The sequence below is a fragment of the Pavona decussata genome, unplaced genomic scaffold (genome assembly GCF_977016875.1).
Source record: "Pavona decussata unplaced genomic scaffold, jaPavDecu1.1 SCAFFOLD_11, whole genome shotgun sequence".
Lineage (NCBI taxonomy): Eukaryota > Metazoa > Cnidaria > Anthozoa > Scleractinia > Agariciidae > Pavona > Pavona decussata.
In genome coordinates this window covers 2,856,119-2,874,355 of record NW_028145434.1, presented here as the reverse complement: position 1 = coordinate 2,874,355, position 18,237 = coordinate 2,856,119, and the positions used below count along the sequence as shown (strand labels likewise).

The window sequence follows — 18,237 nt, the reverse complement described above, 5'->3', positions numbered from 1 at the left end:
GTTCTTCAGGACGCATAATCAGTCTTGTGCTCATTCTCGTCTGCAGAGCCGGCTGGTCCTCTTAGCCGCTGGAGGCCGGGCACTAGGAGACTCTGGGGACGAGAATGTCTTGTGTCCTTCTTTATGCCAAGACGAACTATAGCTGAGGCAAACCAGACGCACTTTCAAGATACTTTCCCAAGTTCGTCCCAGACAGATTATGCCTCTTTTTAGAAAGCAACAACAACAACAACAACAACAGCCCAGCATTATTGGGCCCAGGAAATTTCGCCTACGGAGTGGTTTGCATATTTGTGGGAAATAAATGTTTCTGAAAACAAAACAGACGCACTGATGGGAATTATAGTCTAACCAGTTTTCAGTTGACGGTTCAGATTTCTTTAATGATGTTTGACGGTTAAGAAATGAACAACAATACAATAATGCCTGGTCCTTTCAAGAGTGGGTATGTTCCCGTCTGAGACAGAAAGCAGAATATAGAGTTTAACCCGTATAAATAATACGATCGATTGGCTTGTTCATAGTTAACAGCAACTAATTGTAGGTTATCAGCCATCGTATAACAGAAGTTAAATATCATATGCAAGCCGGCTACAAAAGTGTTTGTTTTGTTGGCAAAAGAGACAAAAAGTCACATTATGGTATAAAAGGAAAACATTTTTCATCATGCTAATGCATTCAGAGCCCGCGACCATAAATTTGGCGCCAAAATAGAAAAAGAAGCACAGGAATGTCTGTTGTTTTGATATATAGAAAACAATATTTTCCGGCAATTTCACCGAAACATAAGCTAGTATTTTTCACATAAATAGCAACAGCAATCCCATTTAATAGAGAGTTAGCATATAGAAGTATATATATTTTAGGCTGGTAGCAAGCCCAGTTATACGGATGAGTTCATCCGGTTTAATGCATTATGCACCCGCGCAAATTTTACTGTTTGTCTACAAATTTGCATCGTCTGTTTTTTGTTGAAGGTTATTCGAGTATGACAATTGTCGACTACACAATTTAAACGAGAGCGAAAGAAGTTAATATATTTCTGAACAGCCAAAAGTATGAAGCATTCATTGTTTCTTGTTGCTGGAGTGTTGGCAATTTTGGAAAGCTCTCTGCATCACATACATCGTGTAACAGGTAATGAATGATGTTCTTAAAACTGATCTTTTTTCCCGCGAGCGATTTTGAGAGTCCTCTTTCAAAATCGTAGAACACTTGCAGGCTTGTAATGAGGCCGTGTTTGCTTAGCCTAACAGTGCTAAAGATTCTAGCCCCGAGTTACTTATCGCTAATATAGAAATCAGCCATGAGCTTGCCAGTTATAATTTCGGCTTGGTCGAAGCCAATGACCAAATTCTTGATATATTAAACGTGCTGACAGGTCTTAACAATGGTGTTTCTTATATTGGCGGGAAGTTTGCTGTATACCTTAATTCATAGACTTTATATACACCGAGGACAAGGAAATGCTTCATGTATCAGGTGTTATTTGAAAAAGGAAAACGGGGATGATAAAACACGGAAGTTGTACACAATCAAAAGTAACGAGATTTTAGGAATGACGAATAAGTTTAGTACAAAGTCCTATCACGCTCAGCACTATAATAAATAACGCAATACTTTGTTTGCCACATTTGGTATATTAACGCAGGAAATATGATCGATTTGCAGAGTATAGGGAAGAGGAAACTGTTGAAGCAATCAATTTGGCATTGTACATGTGATAAGCCATAAATATTTCAACCGCTGTGTCGTCAGAACTATAGGGCACGATCTTACACATTAGTTATGGTTTAAAAGTTAAAAACTGTCCATTGTTTGTTTTAAATTATGATAAACGAGCGCCTTCTGCGATAAAAAGTCATTAATTCATGAATGTAGGGGCAGGTCATGTAGTAGATAGGCGCTAACTTACTTTTTTTAGTGTCGTTGTCTTCTCCCTTCATTCGATGCACTTGTCGACCGTTCAAGCTTCTCTCGATCTTATTACAGGTTAAAACAAGAAAAGCCTTTGAAAGTCTGCTCTGAGGCTGATTCGACCTCTAGAAATAAATTCTAATGCTCCGAGTAACCGAATTGGAATTTGGAAAGAATTTAGAAATGTTGGTTTTTGAGGAGAAGGGAAAACTGAAGTACCCGGAGGAAAACCTTTCGGAGCAAGGACGAGAACCAAAAACGACGAGGCTGAGAATCGAACCCAGGCCACATTATTTGGTGGGAGGCGAGTGCTCTCACCACTGCGCCATCCCTGCCGGCTCCCCCAAAGAGAAAACGTATCACGGCATACTGGTTAATCCTAAACATAAAACAAACAAACAAATAAACCATTAATAAATGAAGATGAAAATTACACCAAAATAGCCTTTCCTATGCTGTCCAATTAACTGAGATGCCGAGGGTTGGCTGGCAGGATATCTTAATGTAGGCAGTACAAGAGCAAGCCGCGCAAACTTGAGACCACATTACAGCAAATAATGCTCTTTGAACGGTTCCTGATCTTATGCATGTTCGCACTGATTTATGGAATTACTATTAACAAGAACATGTTAAGAACGTTTCCAGGCTCAAATTGCCCCAAGAATAAGAAGACCTAAGAACGTTCACAATCTTATTTCCAAACTTATAAAAGGAGAAAGTATACTTTCTTTACATTCTTCGAATTCATGTTTGATAAATAAATAAATAAATAAATAAATACATTAATAAATAAATAAATAAATAAATAAATAAATAAGTACCAAGTTATACAATGAATCAGTTTGGCGTAAAGATCTTATCAGATTCGTATTTATTTTTATTTATTTATTTTCGGTCGCGTAATTTGCCTTTCTTTCGTAATTTTTCTTTCTTCTTATCCGTTCATTTACTGTTTGCTTTGCAGTGAATCATTTTACTCACTTCTTCTCAGTATAAAAAATTGCATTCAAAAATTACCTTCCCGAATTAGACCAATCTTCTCCAGCGGTTCCCGACTGGTGTACCGAGTTTTAGACATTTTATTTTAAATCAATGATAGATGCAATAACAGCGCTCAATAAATTCGAAATCAATTTAAAGCGATTTTTTCCACAGCTACATCTGACGCAATTGAATGCACTGAATACACTGAATTACTCGATGCTCATCGATCCATTACCTATTACGATGCTTACGACCAGAGTTGCGACGATTTTCTAAAGCCAGACTGGTACAGGTTTGTCGGCCAAGCCGGCCGCATGATGCCGACCAGATGTGTTGGTAAATTTCACTGCGGTGCGTACGCACCGGGCTGGCTGGACGGTGACCACCCTATGCCCCAAGATGGAAGAGTGGACCGAAGGGTCTGCTTTCATCTCGAAGGAGAATGTTGCAAGGAATCGATCTTTGTTCAAGTTAGGAATTGCGGGGATTTTATGGTGTACCATTTGGCTCCTCTACCCAAGTGTCCCCTGAAGTATTGTGGAGATGAAATCAAGGAGAAAGGCGTGGCAGGTGAGTAACCTAATCCTATCTGTAACTGCTCCGTTCTTAGAGGTCAATCGCGCACCAAATTATAAATAACGTGTGCCCAATTAAAATATTTTTTTTGTAAGTTCCTGTTTCGAAATCACGATTCTTTCAATGTCGAAGCTGCAGTAAAACTGTGAGTTCCAGGGCTGATAGATATTGTCCCGAAGAGAAATTCCTGAACAAAATTTTAAAGCGAAATAAAAGTTTAGCAACCTTCAAATAGTGACTGAAAACGCGCCCAACTAGTTGCCTATTACATGTGGTATTATATGTAGTATTTCAAATTCCTGCCCCGCTGTTCGACATCCCCGCTGATGTCCTCGTGTGCTGTAACGGCAAATCGTTCTTCCTTCTTGAAGTTTTCAGACTGAATCAGGGCCAGGATATCTGTTCGAAAGGCCTTTATCGCCTTGGAATTACGGACTAGTTAGTTGTAAAGAAGATCTAGAGTTTTCTCCAGAAAAATGTCACCTCAAAACTTCGTTAGACTGGAAAAGTAATGCTTCTCGTTTTCGGAGAGCAAATATGTCATTAATATAGAAAAAAGGTCAGCTAGTATTTTCGTAAAGCCAAGAACGGCTTGCAAGTTCAGGGAATAAGGGTCCTTTCCCTAAAACTTTTTGCAACTTAAAATATTTTCAGCCGAAAGCATCTGAACTGATCAAACTAAATTAGCTTACTCTAGTATAGAACATTTTATTTAAGTGTCAATATATTTAAAGTAGAGCGCTATTTGGGGACACTTTTGCAAATCGAATTGGAGTTTTTGAGGAGAAGGGAAAAACGGAGCTTGAGCAGTATACACCGCAGTAAGGGTGGTTCCAGCGTGCCTAAGCTCATTCTCTTTGATTTTTCTTCTCACCCAACCACATGGAAACACTGGCTTTAAAAAAAATCGAGGAGTTGTCTGATAACTGAATTGCAATGAGAAAACGACGAATACCATCGCTAGTGTCTTTATTATGCAGCTCACACAGTTCATGATGAGTGTAGTGCCCATGGCGTGTTGAATGGCACAGACAGAGCACAAGGATTTTACAACCCTTTTGTGTCCGTCACCGATGCTGAACTTACTCCGGGATGGTACAGGTTTACGGGTAAAGCGGGTAGGTGACTGTTTTCGTGTTCAATTCCTCATTTCCTAGCCTGAAGGAAACCAATAATGAGCCCAAAGGTACCGGCGGCGAGTGCAGAGGTTTCGACTGAAGAAATGCCATTTCTTATCAATAGTGCGAAAACCAACTTTTCCAAAGTTCAAGAAAATAACCAGTCTCTACACCACGGGATGTTATATTTACAAAAAAAATTGAGCGATCGATCAGTGGCCAAAATAAATAAAGAAAATCGCCAAATTTTCGGGCCTTTCTTCGTGGGTGGGGATAGGGAAGAATTGGGAAAACGTTGATGTTATGTTTGCAAATATGAATTGTGTGATCATGATGATCATCGACCAAGTGTGTATTCGAAAAGGTTATCTAATACATACTATTAAAAACTGCACCATTGTATAACGCAATTCCAGGGATTTGATTGGCTTAGCCCCCAATGGTATATGAGCCATTCGTGAGAAAATGGCGATCATTAAATTTTCTTCTGTTTGTTCCTGCAAAGCGAAATTAGGAAGATCGAGCAATGATTTCTTGATTGCTTTTAATAAAACAATTATTCCACTCGCGCTTGTTTGATATGAGATGATTATGTCATATTCAACGCGCGCTTGTGGAATAATTGTTAAATACATATTTTTTCGTTGTTTCTTTCCCAGGCTTTCAGATGGCAAATAAATGTGTCGAGTTGTTTCACTGCGGCTCCCACGCTACTGGGTGGCTTAAGGATGCTCATCCTCTCAAAGGCCAGGGAGCTATAATCAGAGAAGTTTGTTTTCACTGGCTTGGCGATTGCTGTTATTTTAAGCAACAAATTCTGGTCCGCCACTGTGAAAAAGACTTCTTTGTGTACGAATTTCCTGGAACCATGAAAAGCTTCTTGCGATATTGCGGCAATGGAGCAGTTGAACATAAGCATAGATAAAAGTTAAGCTGACCATTTAACTGGAAAACGTACATTTTTTTGCTCTGTGTATAACCAACGAACACCGAGGTTGGCCAATTTCCCGGCGAGTGTCAGCAAATTAAGCTGTTTTGTAATAGCAAGACTAATTACTAGACTTCGAGCCGTTCCTTAGTTTTATTACAGATAGTCCACGCGAGGACACAATTTTCGCGCTTATTTTTACGAGAAAAATAAGGGTTTAAACAATTCCCAGTTTTTCTTGCGCTGGTTCATTTTTTCTTTTCAGAGGTTACTTCATTAAAAAAAAAGGCAATTACTAGGCTACGTGCTTAAAATAAATCAATAAAAAGAAAATGCGGTTTGCACAAAAATCTTCAACCATGACATCACCAGAATTGAATAAAAAGTACCGAAACAGTTCGCTTGTGGTAGAGCGATTGTCATCACGTAGTTTCATTCAAATTTTTTCAGGTGTATGAATTGCTTATGAAAGGACAGTGACCCTTATTTTCGTGTCACTTTGAATCACAGGCCCTAAGCCATATTTGAATCGATGGAATCGTTAAAGTAATGGTTCAGTTTTGTTAACAATAACCCTACCAGTGCACAGAAACTAGTATTAATTATCTTTGGCTGCGGATGGCTAGGATGGAAATGGATTGCAACTTGAAAAAAATAAATAGACATTTTTTTTCCAAATTGTTCCTGTGTATTTTAGAGGAGTCGCTAAAACCTGATTATAGTAAGTTCTTCCTCGGAAAAAAAATCACTTGGTGTTTTCTTCCCGGTGCCTAAGGGCAATGTCATGTTAGCAAAATGCTTCTTTGTCAAATAATTGAGTAGTTTCGATTGAAATACGGCACAACCGTCGTAAAGTACCTCTTTATTGTAGAGGGGTTCTGAACTAGTAAGATAAACTGCCGTTTACTGACGATGAAAAACGTTTTGCCTTTTTTACTGCTGGTAAGAGTGGGCCAGTATAAACAGTATAATTTATATTTAAGTACATAGCATCGAGTCACTATTACCCAAACAGTGATTTTAATGGCCTAAAACTTCAGGTTTGCTTACATGAACATATTGTTTACATTACGTTACGACCTGACTGCAAATATTTACAAACTGGCTGATTCTTGAACAAGAGAAAATTCTACAATGTCAAAAAAAAAAAATAAAAAATTGTTACATGATGAACAAGCAAATATTCAATTCAAAAGGTATGGCAGATAAACTATTTTGTTTTGTGAGATTACCGCAAATTTTAATAATGGCGAAGAAGCGAAATTGAGTATATATAGTTCAGGATGTGTGACAGGTGAAGGTTCCCTGACTTTTCAAAACAGTGCCTCGTTAAACTAAGATGACGTTCGATTTACCGTATTCCGGAAAAACGATAAGCGGGAACAGCTGTAAGATTTCTCTTTTTCAGTAAATTTGTGAAGGCATTTCTGCAAACTACATTATCACTGACACATGATGATTTTGTACTCCAGTGTCTTTAGAAACCTCCTATGAGGGATTTCTTGTCATCGTTGTATGTAGTCTTCTTCCTGAATACGGTCAGCACCCGAACTTTCTCTTGAGTTACCACATACTAAACTGAAATCCGTCTCAAACTTTATAAATTTGCCCTGAAGAGGATACCAACTTGTAATCGACTCCATAAATAAACGTTTATAAAATAACAAATTTACCCACCGAAAGGAAATTAATCTCCCACTTACCCAATGACAGGCAAGAGAGCATTTTCCACCCTGTATTTACATATACAATAATTGTAACCAACACGTGCAGTGTTGAAAGTATTTAACGGTGAGATAACCCAATAATATTTATTTTCGGAACAGCTGTGGAAATAATGTTGTAGAGGCTAGGACTTGGAGGCAGAATTAAAAGCATCGAAGGAAGGAAGAAAGCAAGAAAGGAAGGGGGGAGGGGAGGGAAGGAGGAAGGAAGCAAGGGAGAGAGGTAGATGGAGGAAAGAGGGAAGTTAGAAAGGAGAGAGGTGGCAAAAAGCAAACAAGCAAGAAAGGAAGGGAGGGAGGGAGGGAGGGAGGAAAAAAGAAAGGAAGGAAAGATGTCAGTACAAAGATGATGTATTTTTGCACAACCTTCCGTTCGATTTCCCACAATCACAACGCGTGAAACGAACAAGGATTAAAGCCTTTTCATCATTTTGGAGTAAACTGAGTTAGTCTTATTCTAAGGCGAGTTCTCACCTTACCTTACAAACAAACCGTCATGAACAATAAAAAACCCTTTGAAGTCAAGAAATCCCTTTTTGCAATATCCGAAAAATTAAAAAACATAAAAAAAAAACAAAACAAAAACAAAAACAAAACAATATAAACTCCTTGCGCTGCTGTTTCACCAAGCAGGTCTCCTGTTAATTTTCTTGACAAACTGTTCTGAAACAATTTCCTTGAATTCCGAGTGTAACAAATTTGACACGTTTGTACAAGATGACAACGTTTAAGTCGAGTTAAGACAGTGCAGAACTTGTCTAAGTGAACGTAAGTACATTTTTGAGACTGTGACTGGATTCTTGGTGTTCTTGTTTCTGCAAGCTTCACATGTATTGAGAACTTAATCAATCTTGTTCACAGCTGACAATGTACCTAAAGAGAACATAATTAGGTTGTGTTTAACGAGAATCAATTTTAGAAAAAGCAACAGAAGGTAAACTCAAATAATTTAAAACGTTATAATTGGCCTTAAAAAAATACGATGAAACAATTTAAATGGAAAAATTGTCAAAAGAAAAAAAAAGTTTAGTTCTTGCTCTTTCATTTCGCGGCATGCGTTTACGAAAACCCAATTCATACAGTGACACCGCGGTCTGACGAAGGTCAGTCAGCATTTAGCCTTCAAAACGTCGCGATGCACATCGAAGGAGTAGATTGTGGAATAAACGATGAAGCAAGCTAAGAAGCTACAAATACCATCTAAGGAACCAAAACAGCTAAAAACAAAAATGTTACTCCTTTGGAAATATGTTTTCAGTTTCGACGCTAAAGCAACCTTGTTCCCAGGTCTCTCCTGACCATGGGAACGAGGTTGACGCTACAGCCGTGCACTTCATCTCAACCCAACCTCGTTTCCAGGGTCTCTCATCTTCCCGCTCCAGGGGGCGGGAAGATGAGAGATCCTGGGAACGAGGTTGCATCCCAACCTGGGCAACTTTAGTCATGAAACTACATGCAGCTGCAGAAAAAGACACGGACAAAAAAATTTTCTTTTAGAAAAAAATAATAGTAACCTTCATTCATGTTCAACATACCCTTTATTCTTGATGACGCCACGACACTTGACAAGCACTGAGTATCTTAAGGCCCACATTGGTTTCCAGCCTTGAACCTGAACGTTGTCACAGCTTTCTGTCAGAACTTGCTGAAGACTTTCCTTGTTCAGAATGTCTGAAATTAAGAAGACCTTACATGATTCATCGTGCATTTTCGAGAGCAACTTGCAACAGTATCTCCTTTATGCGCGACACTTACTGTTCTTCAATAGCGATATTCATAATTCAAAAAGGTTTAAACAAGAAGTTCCGCCATAAAAGGGCAAGCCCCTCCTTCATTTCACACCTTTGCGGGCGTGAGACGCTGATTAGTCGTGGCAAGTTGTTGACTCACGTTGACTCTGAAAAATGTGCCTCAAACAATTTTATAATATCACCACAGCAATATAAGATATCAAGTTCTTATGCGTTTAACTACGGTTATTCTGAAAACTAAGCCAATTTTATCGGTAAAAGCCGATGAAAAAGGCACATGTTGTTTGTCAGTTGTTTACACTCTGATGGTTGATTGACAACTAAAGGTGAGAATGGCCTGGCCAGGCCCCTTTTATACCGGAACTTCCTGTTTAAGCTTCTTCTTTACTGACGATGTTCCAGCTACAGTATGGCCAAACCTCTCTTAGTATGGTGTCTGTCAGTCCACTGAAAGATTCCTACGAGCCCAATTTTTGTTGGAATCCTTTGAAAAGACTTTCTTACACCCCATATTATTATTATTGGCAGCTTTTAAGGGAATTGCTCGAAAGCTACACATCCATAGATGGGGGCTAGGGTGTATTGAGTTGGATCATAAAATCAATAATTGAACGGTCTCTACTATCCAGTGCAGAGGTTTTGTCGCATCGATAAATCGTATGGCGATCCCACAAACCACTGTCTCAAGACCCAAAGTTCTGTGCAGAGTATACGAATAAATACAACTTACTAACCGAATTCGAGGTCCGTACTGTAACTTATGGACCGAGTTTTTTTCCTGATGATATATTGCCCATGCGCGAAGGGAGCGGGTCATATATTAACGGGAGGAAACGATGATCCGTAACTTACAGTACGGAACGAGAAAACGAGGTTAGTAAGATAATTATTATATCTCTGAGGTTAATCGCGCGCGCGGGAAAGGAACAACTTTCAAATTATAAGCGGGCCGTGCAGTGAAATATGGTCCGCAAAATAGACCACTAGATCACATCGCGCGTGCTAACTGAAAGATATAATAAAGTTGCGTATTTATTTGGTTACTCTTTTTATAATTCCAAATTCGAGCTCATCACTCATGAAATCTGACCAAATCCACTGAATAACAAATAAATATCCCACGTGTCCAGGTCCATTACCTCTTGGATCCGCATGTGTCAATAGCTGAATATCGTGCTTTTCGCTAAATGCCACTAGATCCTGTAGTGAAATTTTAAAAAAAAGGCCTATTAAAATAAATGACAAGACCGGTTGTAGAAGGAAATGTTTTCTTACCCTGGGCCCAGTTGCTCGAAGCATGGTTAGCGCTAACCCGGGTTAAATACCATAACAACCTACAGGTTTTAATACCTCTTAACCAATGGTTAGTGCTAACCATGCTTTAAGCAACTCAGCCATGATCGCTAGAAACAAGCGGGTCTAGGAAGAAAATCTTGATTCTTGGAAATTACAAAACGATTTTCTATGTTTTTTTCCCCTTGCGAATGAACTGTTACTTTCTCGGTTGATTCTCGGAATACAGTACATGTACAGTATAGCCTGGTTCTCACTAGGACATAAGCAGAAGCAGAAAAAAAAACGCCATTTTATCAAGTGAGAACACGTGCTACAAAAGCATAAGCTTAAGCATAAGAGGAACGAACACGTTTGTTCTTCTTGTGCTTATGCTTATGTTATGTTATGTCGCCGTTTTCAAAAGAGAGAACAGGGACGACATAAGCACATGCACAAGGGAGTCAACCGTTTCGTCCGCCATCTCGCTTAACATTGAGGGGAGCTGGTATCGAGAATTCCGTCAAGAAATGGTTTTCTGCGCGTGCGCCGGTCCTTATGCTTATGTAGCTAGTGTTCTCATTTGCTTATCTTTATGCTTATGCTTACGTCCTAGTGAAAACCAGCCTTTTGTGGTCGTATGGAACTGAATACATCATTGCTAGCCAGTGGCAGAGAGATCCGACTTGAATTCCCAAGATTGGAGTATTCCCAGCTTGTTTCACAGTGCATGCTCTTTTTGGTCGCAATAGCAAGACAATTACATCGCAATAGCAAGATAATTAATTGGGAGGAGCAGGGATGGCGCAGTGGTGAGAGCACTCGCCTCCCACCAATGTGGCTCGGGTTCGATTCCCGGACTCGGCGCCATATGTGGGTTGAGTTTGTTGTTGGTTCTCGTCCTTGCTCCGAGAGGATTTTCTCCGGGTTCTCCGGTTTTCCCTTCTCCTGAAAAACCAACACTTCCAAATTCCAGTTCGAGCTGGAAAGTGTCCCTTACTAGTGATCTGCGCTAAATACATTGACACTTAAATAAAGTTATTTATTTATTTTATTTTACCTTGAGTAACAGTAAAAGATCAGCCTCTGGCTCTAAACACCAGCAGGGGAGAGTAGGCTAAAAGATCAGACTTATATTTAAGCTTATACTGTACACGAAGTGACTTACCTTTGGCATGACACAACATGAAGCAAGATTCACCTGGTTGATCCCGGGCTTGATCTGAAAAACCAAGCAGTGTAATCAACGCACACGTTATATGTTACACAACATTTCAACCTTTTAGGGCCTTACATCTGCATCCCATTTCTCATTGAGCACAGCTGGTCTCCATATAATTATTAGAGACTTTTTGATTTCAGTATGACAACGAAAGAGCGCGCGAAAGTGAACCAGTGTCATTTTGGCGAGAAGACGAAATAGCCGCCGTCATTTTAGTACGAGTTTTTGTGAGAACGGCGTAGAGGCGAAAACAAGACCTCGAAACGTAAGTGATGTCGTCTTTATGAAATCACAAAAGGGCTTAGCTATCATCATTCATCTGAACTGGTCTAGTTTGTCGCTCCCAAAGGGTAAAATGAAGCTCCCTAGGATATCTCTGTTTTCAGTACCTCGCTAAAAACTTGAAGACAACTGATCTCATATTTGTAGTTGTACATGTACTCGTACTACAATCTAGACGTCTCGAATAATTATTTCTTAGTTGTACATGTAGTAGAACTTGGGAGAAATCGTTAAAACCTCAAGATATTATTTACATCGCTTTTGCATAATGGTGAGCCTTCCCTTTTATATTCTACCTATTTTTTTTTAACAATGTATCGATTTACAGGAAGAAACTTTAATGTTGCTGACTAATGCAGATTATTAAGGTCATTCCCCTGTTTCGCAGTGCGCAACTCTACTGCGCACAATGGTAAAATAAAAAATTTACGCTCATTTCTAGCTAACTACTGAGTATCTTGCATCTAACAACAAAATTCTTAATTTGCATTTTGCGCGGAAAGTAAGGTGTTTTCATAAGACTCGCCCAGTCCCTTCGCGGAGAAACCAGTTTTGAAGCTCGATTTACCGCTGCTTTGTGAAATATCTGCAAAACCAACCCGGTGAACCTATTGTCTCTTTTCAGATTTCTAACCACAATATCGTTTGCCAACTACCGTGAAAATTTAAGGAAAATCCTAGTGTTAGAAATATCAAATTTTGCGTCTAATATCTAGCCAATGGACATTTTGGCCTACCTTCAGAGGTAACGAATTAGATTATTTTGTTGAATATCTCAGTAGTACTGGTTAGGAATAGTTTTCCACAGATTTCACATTGAAAATGATTTATGAACAGGGAAAATATTCTATGAAATGAGCTGTTAACTCTTCTCTTCAGAAAATAATTCCTGTTTTTGGCAAATGCTCTATTATAGTCCTTTTTGTCCAAACATGCAAAAATTACCATATTTCAATGCTTCGTTGCTGAAGAACAAGCATGGTGATCCCCTCTTTTTATTTCATTTTTGCAGTTTACATATAGTGAACCACACATGGGCAAAGTTTGGAGAAAATCTGAGTGTAGGTTCTATTTTAGGGGAATGACTTTAAACACCCAATCATTGTGTAAAGAAATGCGATTCCAGGGATTTGATTGCCTCTGTGAGTAGCCACGGTATTTGAGCCATTATATCATGCCCGAAAAATAGCGCCCACTAAATTGTCTTCTGGTTGTTCTTACAGAGCAAAGTCAGCAAGATCTAGCAATGTTTCTGGATTGTGTTTATTAAAATAATTATTATATTCATGCTTGTTGGATATGAGATGATTATAGCCTACTGAGTGCTACGCGCCTCACTGGCTACTCATATCCAACGCGCGCTCGTGGAATAATTGTTAGTTAAATATTATTTAAAGGGCTATAATGTACAGGTGAGCTGCAGAGTGTTGAAAATTACAGATGGTAAATCCTACCCGTGCCCACTGATAAAGTTTCTCCAGTGTAGGTTTGTCCAAGTCACATACACCCAAACAGCTGACATATCCACTGTCCAGCAAACACTCCATTTCCTAACACAGCAAGAAATGTTTTCTAAATAATAGTACTTTATTGGCGATTTTATACGCCGATCGCCGCGATCGACGAATAAAATCGCCAGGTGTGTCGCCGGCTTAAGGATGGTGCCTACATGTACAAAAGATAAGATACAGTATTTTTGCAAGGTTTTAACAACATGTATGCGGGAAAAGCAAATCTTAGCAGGGGTTTTTGGAATCCAAAAAGAAAATTTAGAATAACAAACATGTTCGGATATAATTGAGCTTCAGAAATTAATTTGGAAAACATTCCATAGATTGTTATGTACATGTATGTTACAGAGAATTATTCTTGCATAAATTATCTCTTAAAAATGGGTGGTTACCCCAATTTTCTTTTTGGATTCCAAAAACCCTTCGCTTAGATCTCTTTATCCCACATAGCCAAAAACTGCACAAAAAGGGCCTCTGTATTAGGAGACAATGACCTTAAAATTTATTTTTTATTTTTATTTTATTTAAAATTATCGATACACTTGCCCAGCTGCAACTACATGTAATTGTTCAAGACCATTGAATTGAATTGAATTTATTTCATATTCACCAGTCACACACAAAAAAAAAATTAAAAAATATACGTTAAAAGAGAAATTAAAAGACACAGGAAGTGGTGAGGAGGCCTAAGAAGAAACCATGAGGCTTACAATATTCCCCCCTCCCCTCCCCCAGTTACAATTATCCTTATTAAAAACCTTGGGAAAAAAATCTTACCTCCCAGAATTCCTTCAAAACCTTGAAAGTGTCTTGACCTGACATTTCTGGCAATGCCAAGAACAATGTTTCCACAAATTCCACTCCCAATTCACACATGGCTGTTGAGTGAAGATTGACAATGAATAGTCAGTTGTACATTATGTAATCAATGCAACTACGTGTACATACATCATTAAAATTGTTGTCACTTTTTGAGTTCTTACCTAATCAAATTTCCATACAGCCATTATTTTGTCCACATGATCTTGTTATGAGTATGCATGCTGTTATACCACTAATTAACTGTAGCACAATAAGTGTTCAAATTAAGCCACTTACCTCTAAATAATGCATCTTTGATAAGGGCAGGCTGGAGTTCAACTACAAATATTTTCACTGAAATAGAGGGAAAAAAAGCATTGTTTAAAATAATTTTTTAAAAATGAGAAATTTGATCTAAGTCAACTTTATAAGAATTTAACAGAAACTGTTGTGAAACCCTCTTATGTGACTGTGTACATGTATGCAAATAATAATATTATTATAATTTTGATTTACAAACATGTATGTGATTGAGGCTAGTACAGGTTGTAAAAGTTCCATGTTAAAGACAGTGCCACTTAATATTTATTGTTACTGCAAATACATGCCATTGATGCTCAAGACTGTCTGGGATGTTGGAAATCCAAAAAGAAAATTAGGGGTAAACATGAATTGTTTCATACATAATTATTAACCTTCAATTTGGGGAATATATTCCATACATAATAATTTATTGTTAAGTACATGATTGTATAATTTCACAGAGTCTTCAAATTAATATTGCATAATTGTTTCTAAGAAATGTGTGGTGACCCCAATTTTCTTCTAGGATTCTGGTACAATTGAAGCTCTTGCTAAGATCTGCTTTTCCCGCAAGTACAACTGTAGCTATAAACTGCTCAAAAATACTTCAATCTGTAGTTGGAGGCACTGTCTTAAAACTTGTAAGTGAGCACAATATTGTATTGATCGCACAATATTGTATGCATTGTGACCAAAAGAATTGCTAAGAGAACGGAGCATTTACCAGTAATTTTCAGATGTTCTCTTTCTCCTCGCTCTATCTTTTCCACAAATGTTTTGTTGATACATCTTAGAGCTCTTTTCTGCAAAAACATATTAAATAAAAATAAATAAATAATTAAATATTAAAGAACCACCTTTCTTTCCATTAGAAACAAACATGTACTGTACATGGATTTAGCAAAGATTTCTTTCTGAAGTATGAATTTAGTGATCAGCATCAAATTTCTCTTTGTAATATGAATGCTTAATTATTCAGCCACTGATGATTTCATGAGAATTACGGATATGATTACCCAAGGTGTTGTTCTGTGATATTTCATAACTTCTCCCCAGTACTTTTACAAGAAAAGTATGGGGACAAGATAGGAGAATTTGTTCTTTGATATTAGGGGTAGAGGGTTAATGGCCCCTTCAATTACAGTCACACAACATATAGGAATATAGGAAGCTCGTTCATTGAACTATATTTAATTTTTGGTGCTACCACAAACAAAATATCTGGAAAATTAACACACACTCACTAGTCACATAATATCAGCATACATCAATATCATTGTACAATATTTAATACCTATTACGCATCTACAGGTGTGTACGCATAGCCTTTTGTACACATCTGTACATGTGCAATATAAGTCAGAATTAAATTCAAGATACCCAGTGCAGCTGTACAATGTATATTGGATTGTGAACATACATTGTATAAATATTATGTCATTAACTTCATGCAAATGCAACATGGTACCTAGAAGAACTACATACATGTACATGTAGCAGTCTACATGTACTAGTCCTTAAATTAAATCCACCTGCACAATATGAATTTTCAAATTCTATTAAATATTTGCAATACAATCCCCAAGTAGGCAGCAGTTTTTATACTGCAAAAAATTAACTATCACATTTCATGAATACACCTTTAGTTCTTAAAACAATGATGCAAATTAAGCAAAACTTACCGGAATGGAGTTCTGTTCATTGTTGTTTGCAGGAAGCAAGCTACTCAAAGTTGTCCCAATACTTTCCAAAAGCTATAAAGGAACAAAAAATACTGTACGTGTACATGTGCCTCTTACTAACTGAGTGAGGTCTGTACTGTACATGTAAGTCATGGAACATGTTTTTTCCTGTTGATTTATGGCCTAAGCGCAATTAGTGCACGGGTCATAAATCAATGGGAAAAAACGAGGATCCGTAACTTACAATATGGACAGAGAAGACGAGGTTAGTAAGATATTTATTATATCCCTGAGGTTAATCAGATGCATGGGAAAGAAAACTAGTTGAAGTTCACAATTAGTGGGCCATACAGTGAAACACAGCCTGCAAAATTGACCAATCACACTGCGCGTACCAACTGAGAGAAATAATATCTCAACCACATATTTACATTTATTAGTCCTAGCACAGACCAGTGATCAATTGTTACTTTCTCTTTTCCTATGAATAACACTGCATTTCAGAGGTGTAGAAATGGACATGAAAACTATGGTTTAGTTAGGAACGATGACTGATACATGTAATTTCGCATACTGTGGTTTCTGCAGATGATTGACTTTAACAATAATGACAATAATAATAATAATAATAATAATAATAATAACAATAACAATAATAATAATAATAATAATAATAATAATAATAATTATGACAATTTTTAAAGCACCCTATACAAAAGCTCTATAAGGCACTTTATAATGAAGGATAAAAATTCTAAAATGAAAATATATATATCAAGGTATAACAAAAGTTATTCACTAAAATAATGCTTAAATAGGTAAGTTTTTAGACTGCGCCTAAAAGAAATAAGATTAGAACTACTTTTAATACTCTCTGGAAGCGAGAGATTCTGGGAGCGCAGACTGAGAAAGCACGACGCGAGTGGGTACTGGGCTGTTTGTTTTCAAAACTGTTCACTTGTCAGAGCAGCTAAATCTTCATGTCTGCAGACAAATATCTGTATGTTTTCACAATCACATAATGGTTATAATGCTATAAAAAACAAGGCAAACACAAAGAACGAGGCATAGTCATACAGTCATGTACTTCTACGTGGCTATGCAGCTACGTGGTATCTGTGTAGCCACGTAGCCACTCTTTTCAGGATTACTTTTGGAGTGGCGGGGTATTCCCTAGTTAAGCCGCTGTATTGACTTGATCGATAAAGTGATATTTCGTTCAAGTTTCAAGGACATAAAGGTAAAGAAATAAAAAGTAAATAAAAACATAATTCACGTGTGATTACATGTATAATAATTATGTAAGCACTTCCTTGAGATCATGAAAAGCATGAATCAGCTAAAACTAGGAATGCAAGTTGCTATGTGTATTATAAGGCCTAATTCTCGCCCAGATCGTGTTGCTGAGTCATGCTTCGAGTGCATATTTTATAATCACTCCAGGAAACAACCAGGTTCGTAACATTTCTCAACAAACGGCGGTGAGCTTTTCGCCGGGGAAATTTCCTTCTTTCGTGACGAAGACGTGCAGAAGTTTAACCTGCTAGTTGTTTACGTATTCTTATGCAAATTAAAAGGTGTGTGATTCAGAACGCCCAACACGCAAAGCAAAAATAAAATAAAAAAAAAAAAAGATCGAGAAGGGAGTTAAGATGCACATGAACAAATTCTCAGAGCGTGCAGTTTGTTTTAAAAAGAGGAGTTTGCATGTAAATCAATCAATAAAGACCTTATGAATCTGGTCCCTTGCATTGCATGCGGTGGTAAGTTTCATTGCGATTTAAACTTACTTACCTCATCGGCAGAACTTGGAGTTGTTTTCCTTTTGATCCGATTCCAGTTGGAGATATTTCCTCCGTGTATATACAGCTTCTTAGCGAATTTAAGATCTTCTTCAGCACCAGTTCTTTCAGCTAGAGCCCCGTTAGCAATGCTACCATTCACAAGAGGTTCGTTCGCCATTACTCAACAACAACGTTGTGTGAAAAGAATCGCTGGCTCGTGTAGTATCCCAGTTAGCTTTGCTAGCGTCGTGTCACGATAGGTGCTCTTCTTGATCGTGCTGATATTTTTTTTTTCGCGTGGGAATTCAATTCTCTCCTTCGATTTCTTCGCGCTCTTCCCTCGTCGGTTTCTTTCTTAGTACTTTGCACTTTTTGAGAGCGT

The 18,237-nt window shown here is 37.9% G+C and overlaps 2 protein-coding genes across 2 annotated transcripts; one reads left to right on the top strand and one right to left on the bottom strand.

Annotated features, from left to right (window-relative positions):
• Positions 1 to 473: 473 nt before the first annotated feature.
• LOC146488205 (oncoprotein-induced transcript 3 protein-like) lies at positions 474 to 7,551 on the top strand. The gene is made up of 4 exons (XM_085122099.1): positions 474 to 1,137; positions 3,073 to 3,471; positions 4,458 to 4,595; positions 5,255 to 7,551. The coding sequence occupies exons 1-4, from the start codon at positions 1,059 to 1,061 to the stop codon at positions 5,518 to 5,520; spliced, it is 882 nt and encodes a 293-aa protein (XP_084978225.1). The 5' UTR covers positions 474 to 1,058; the 3' UTR covers positions 5,521 to 7,551.
• On the bottom strand, positions 6,527 to 18,033 carry LOC146488204 (glutamate--cysteine ligase regulatory subunit-like). Its single transcript, XM_085122127.1, has 10 exons — positions 17,866 to 18,033; positions 16,072 to 16,143; positions 15,114 to 15,192; positions 14,384 to 14,440; positions 14,063 to 14,163; positions 13,229 to 13,324; positions 11,439 to 11,492; positions 10,138 to 10,198; positions 8,783 to 8,918; positions 6,527 to 8,120 (listed from the first exon to the last, which is right to left on the bottom strand). The coding sequence occupies exons 1-10, from the start codon at positions 18,031 to 18,033 to the stop codon at positions 8,093 to 8,095; spliced, it is 852 nt and encodes a 283-aa protein (XP_084978253.1). The 3' UTR covers positions 6,527 to 8,092.
• Between the last annotated feature and the right edge of the window lie 204 nt (positions 18,034 to 18,237).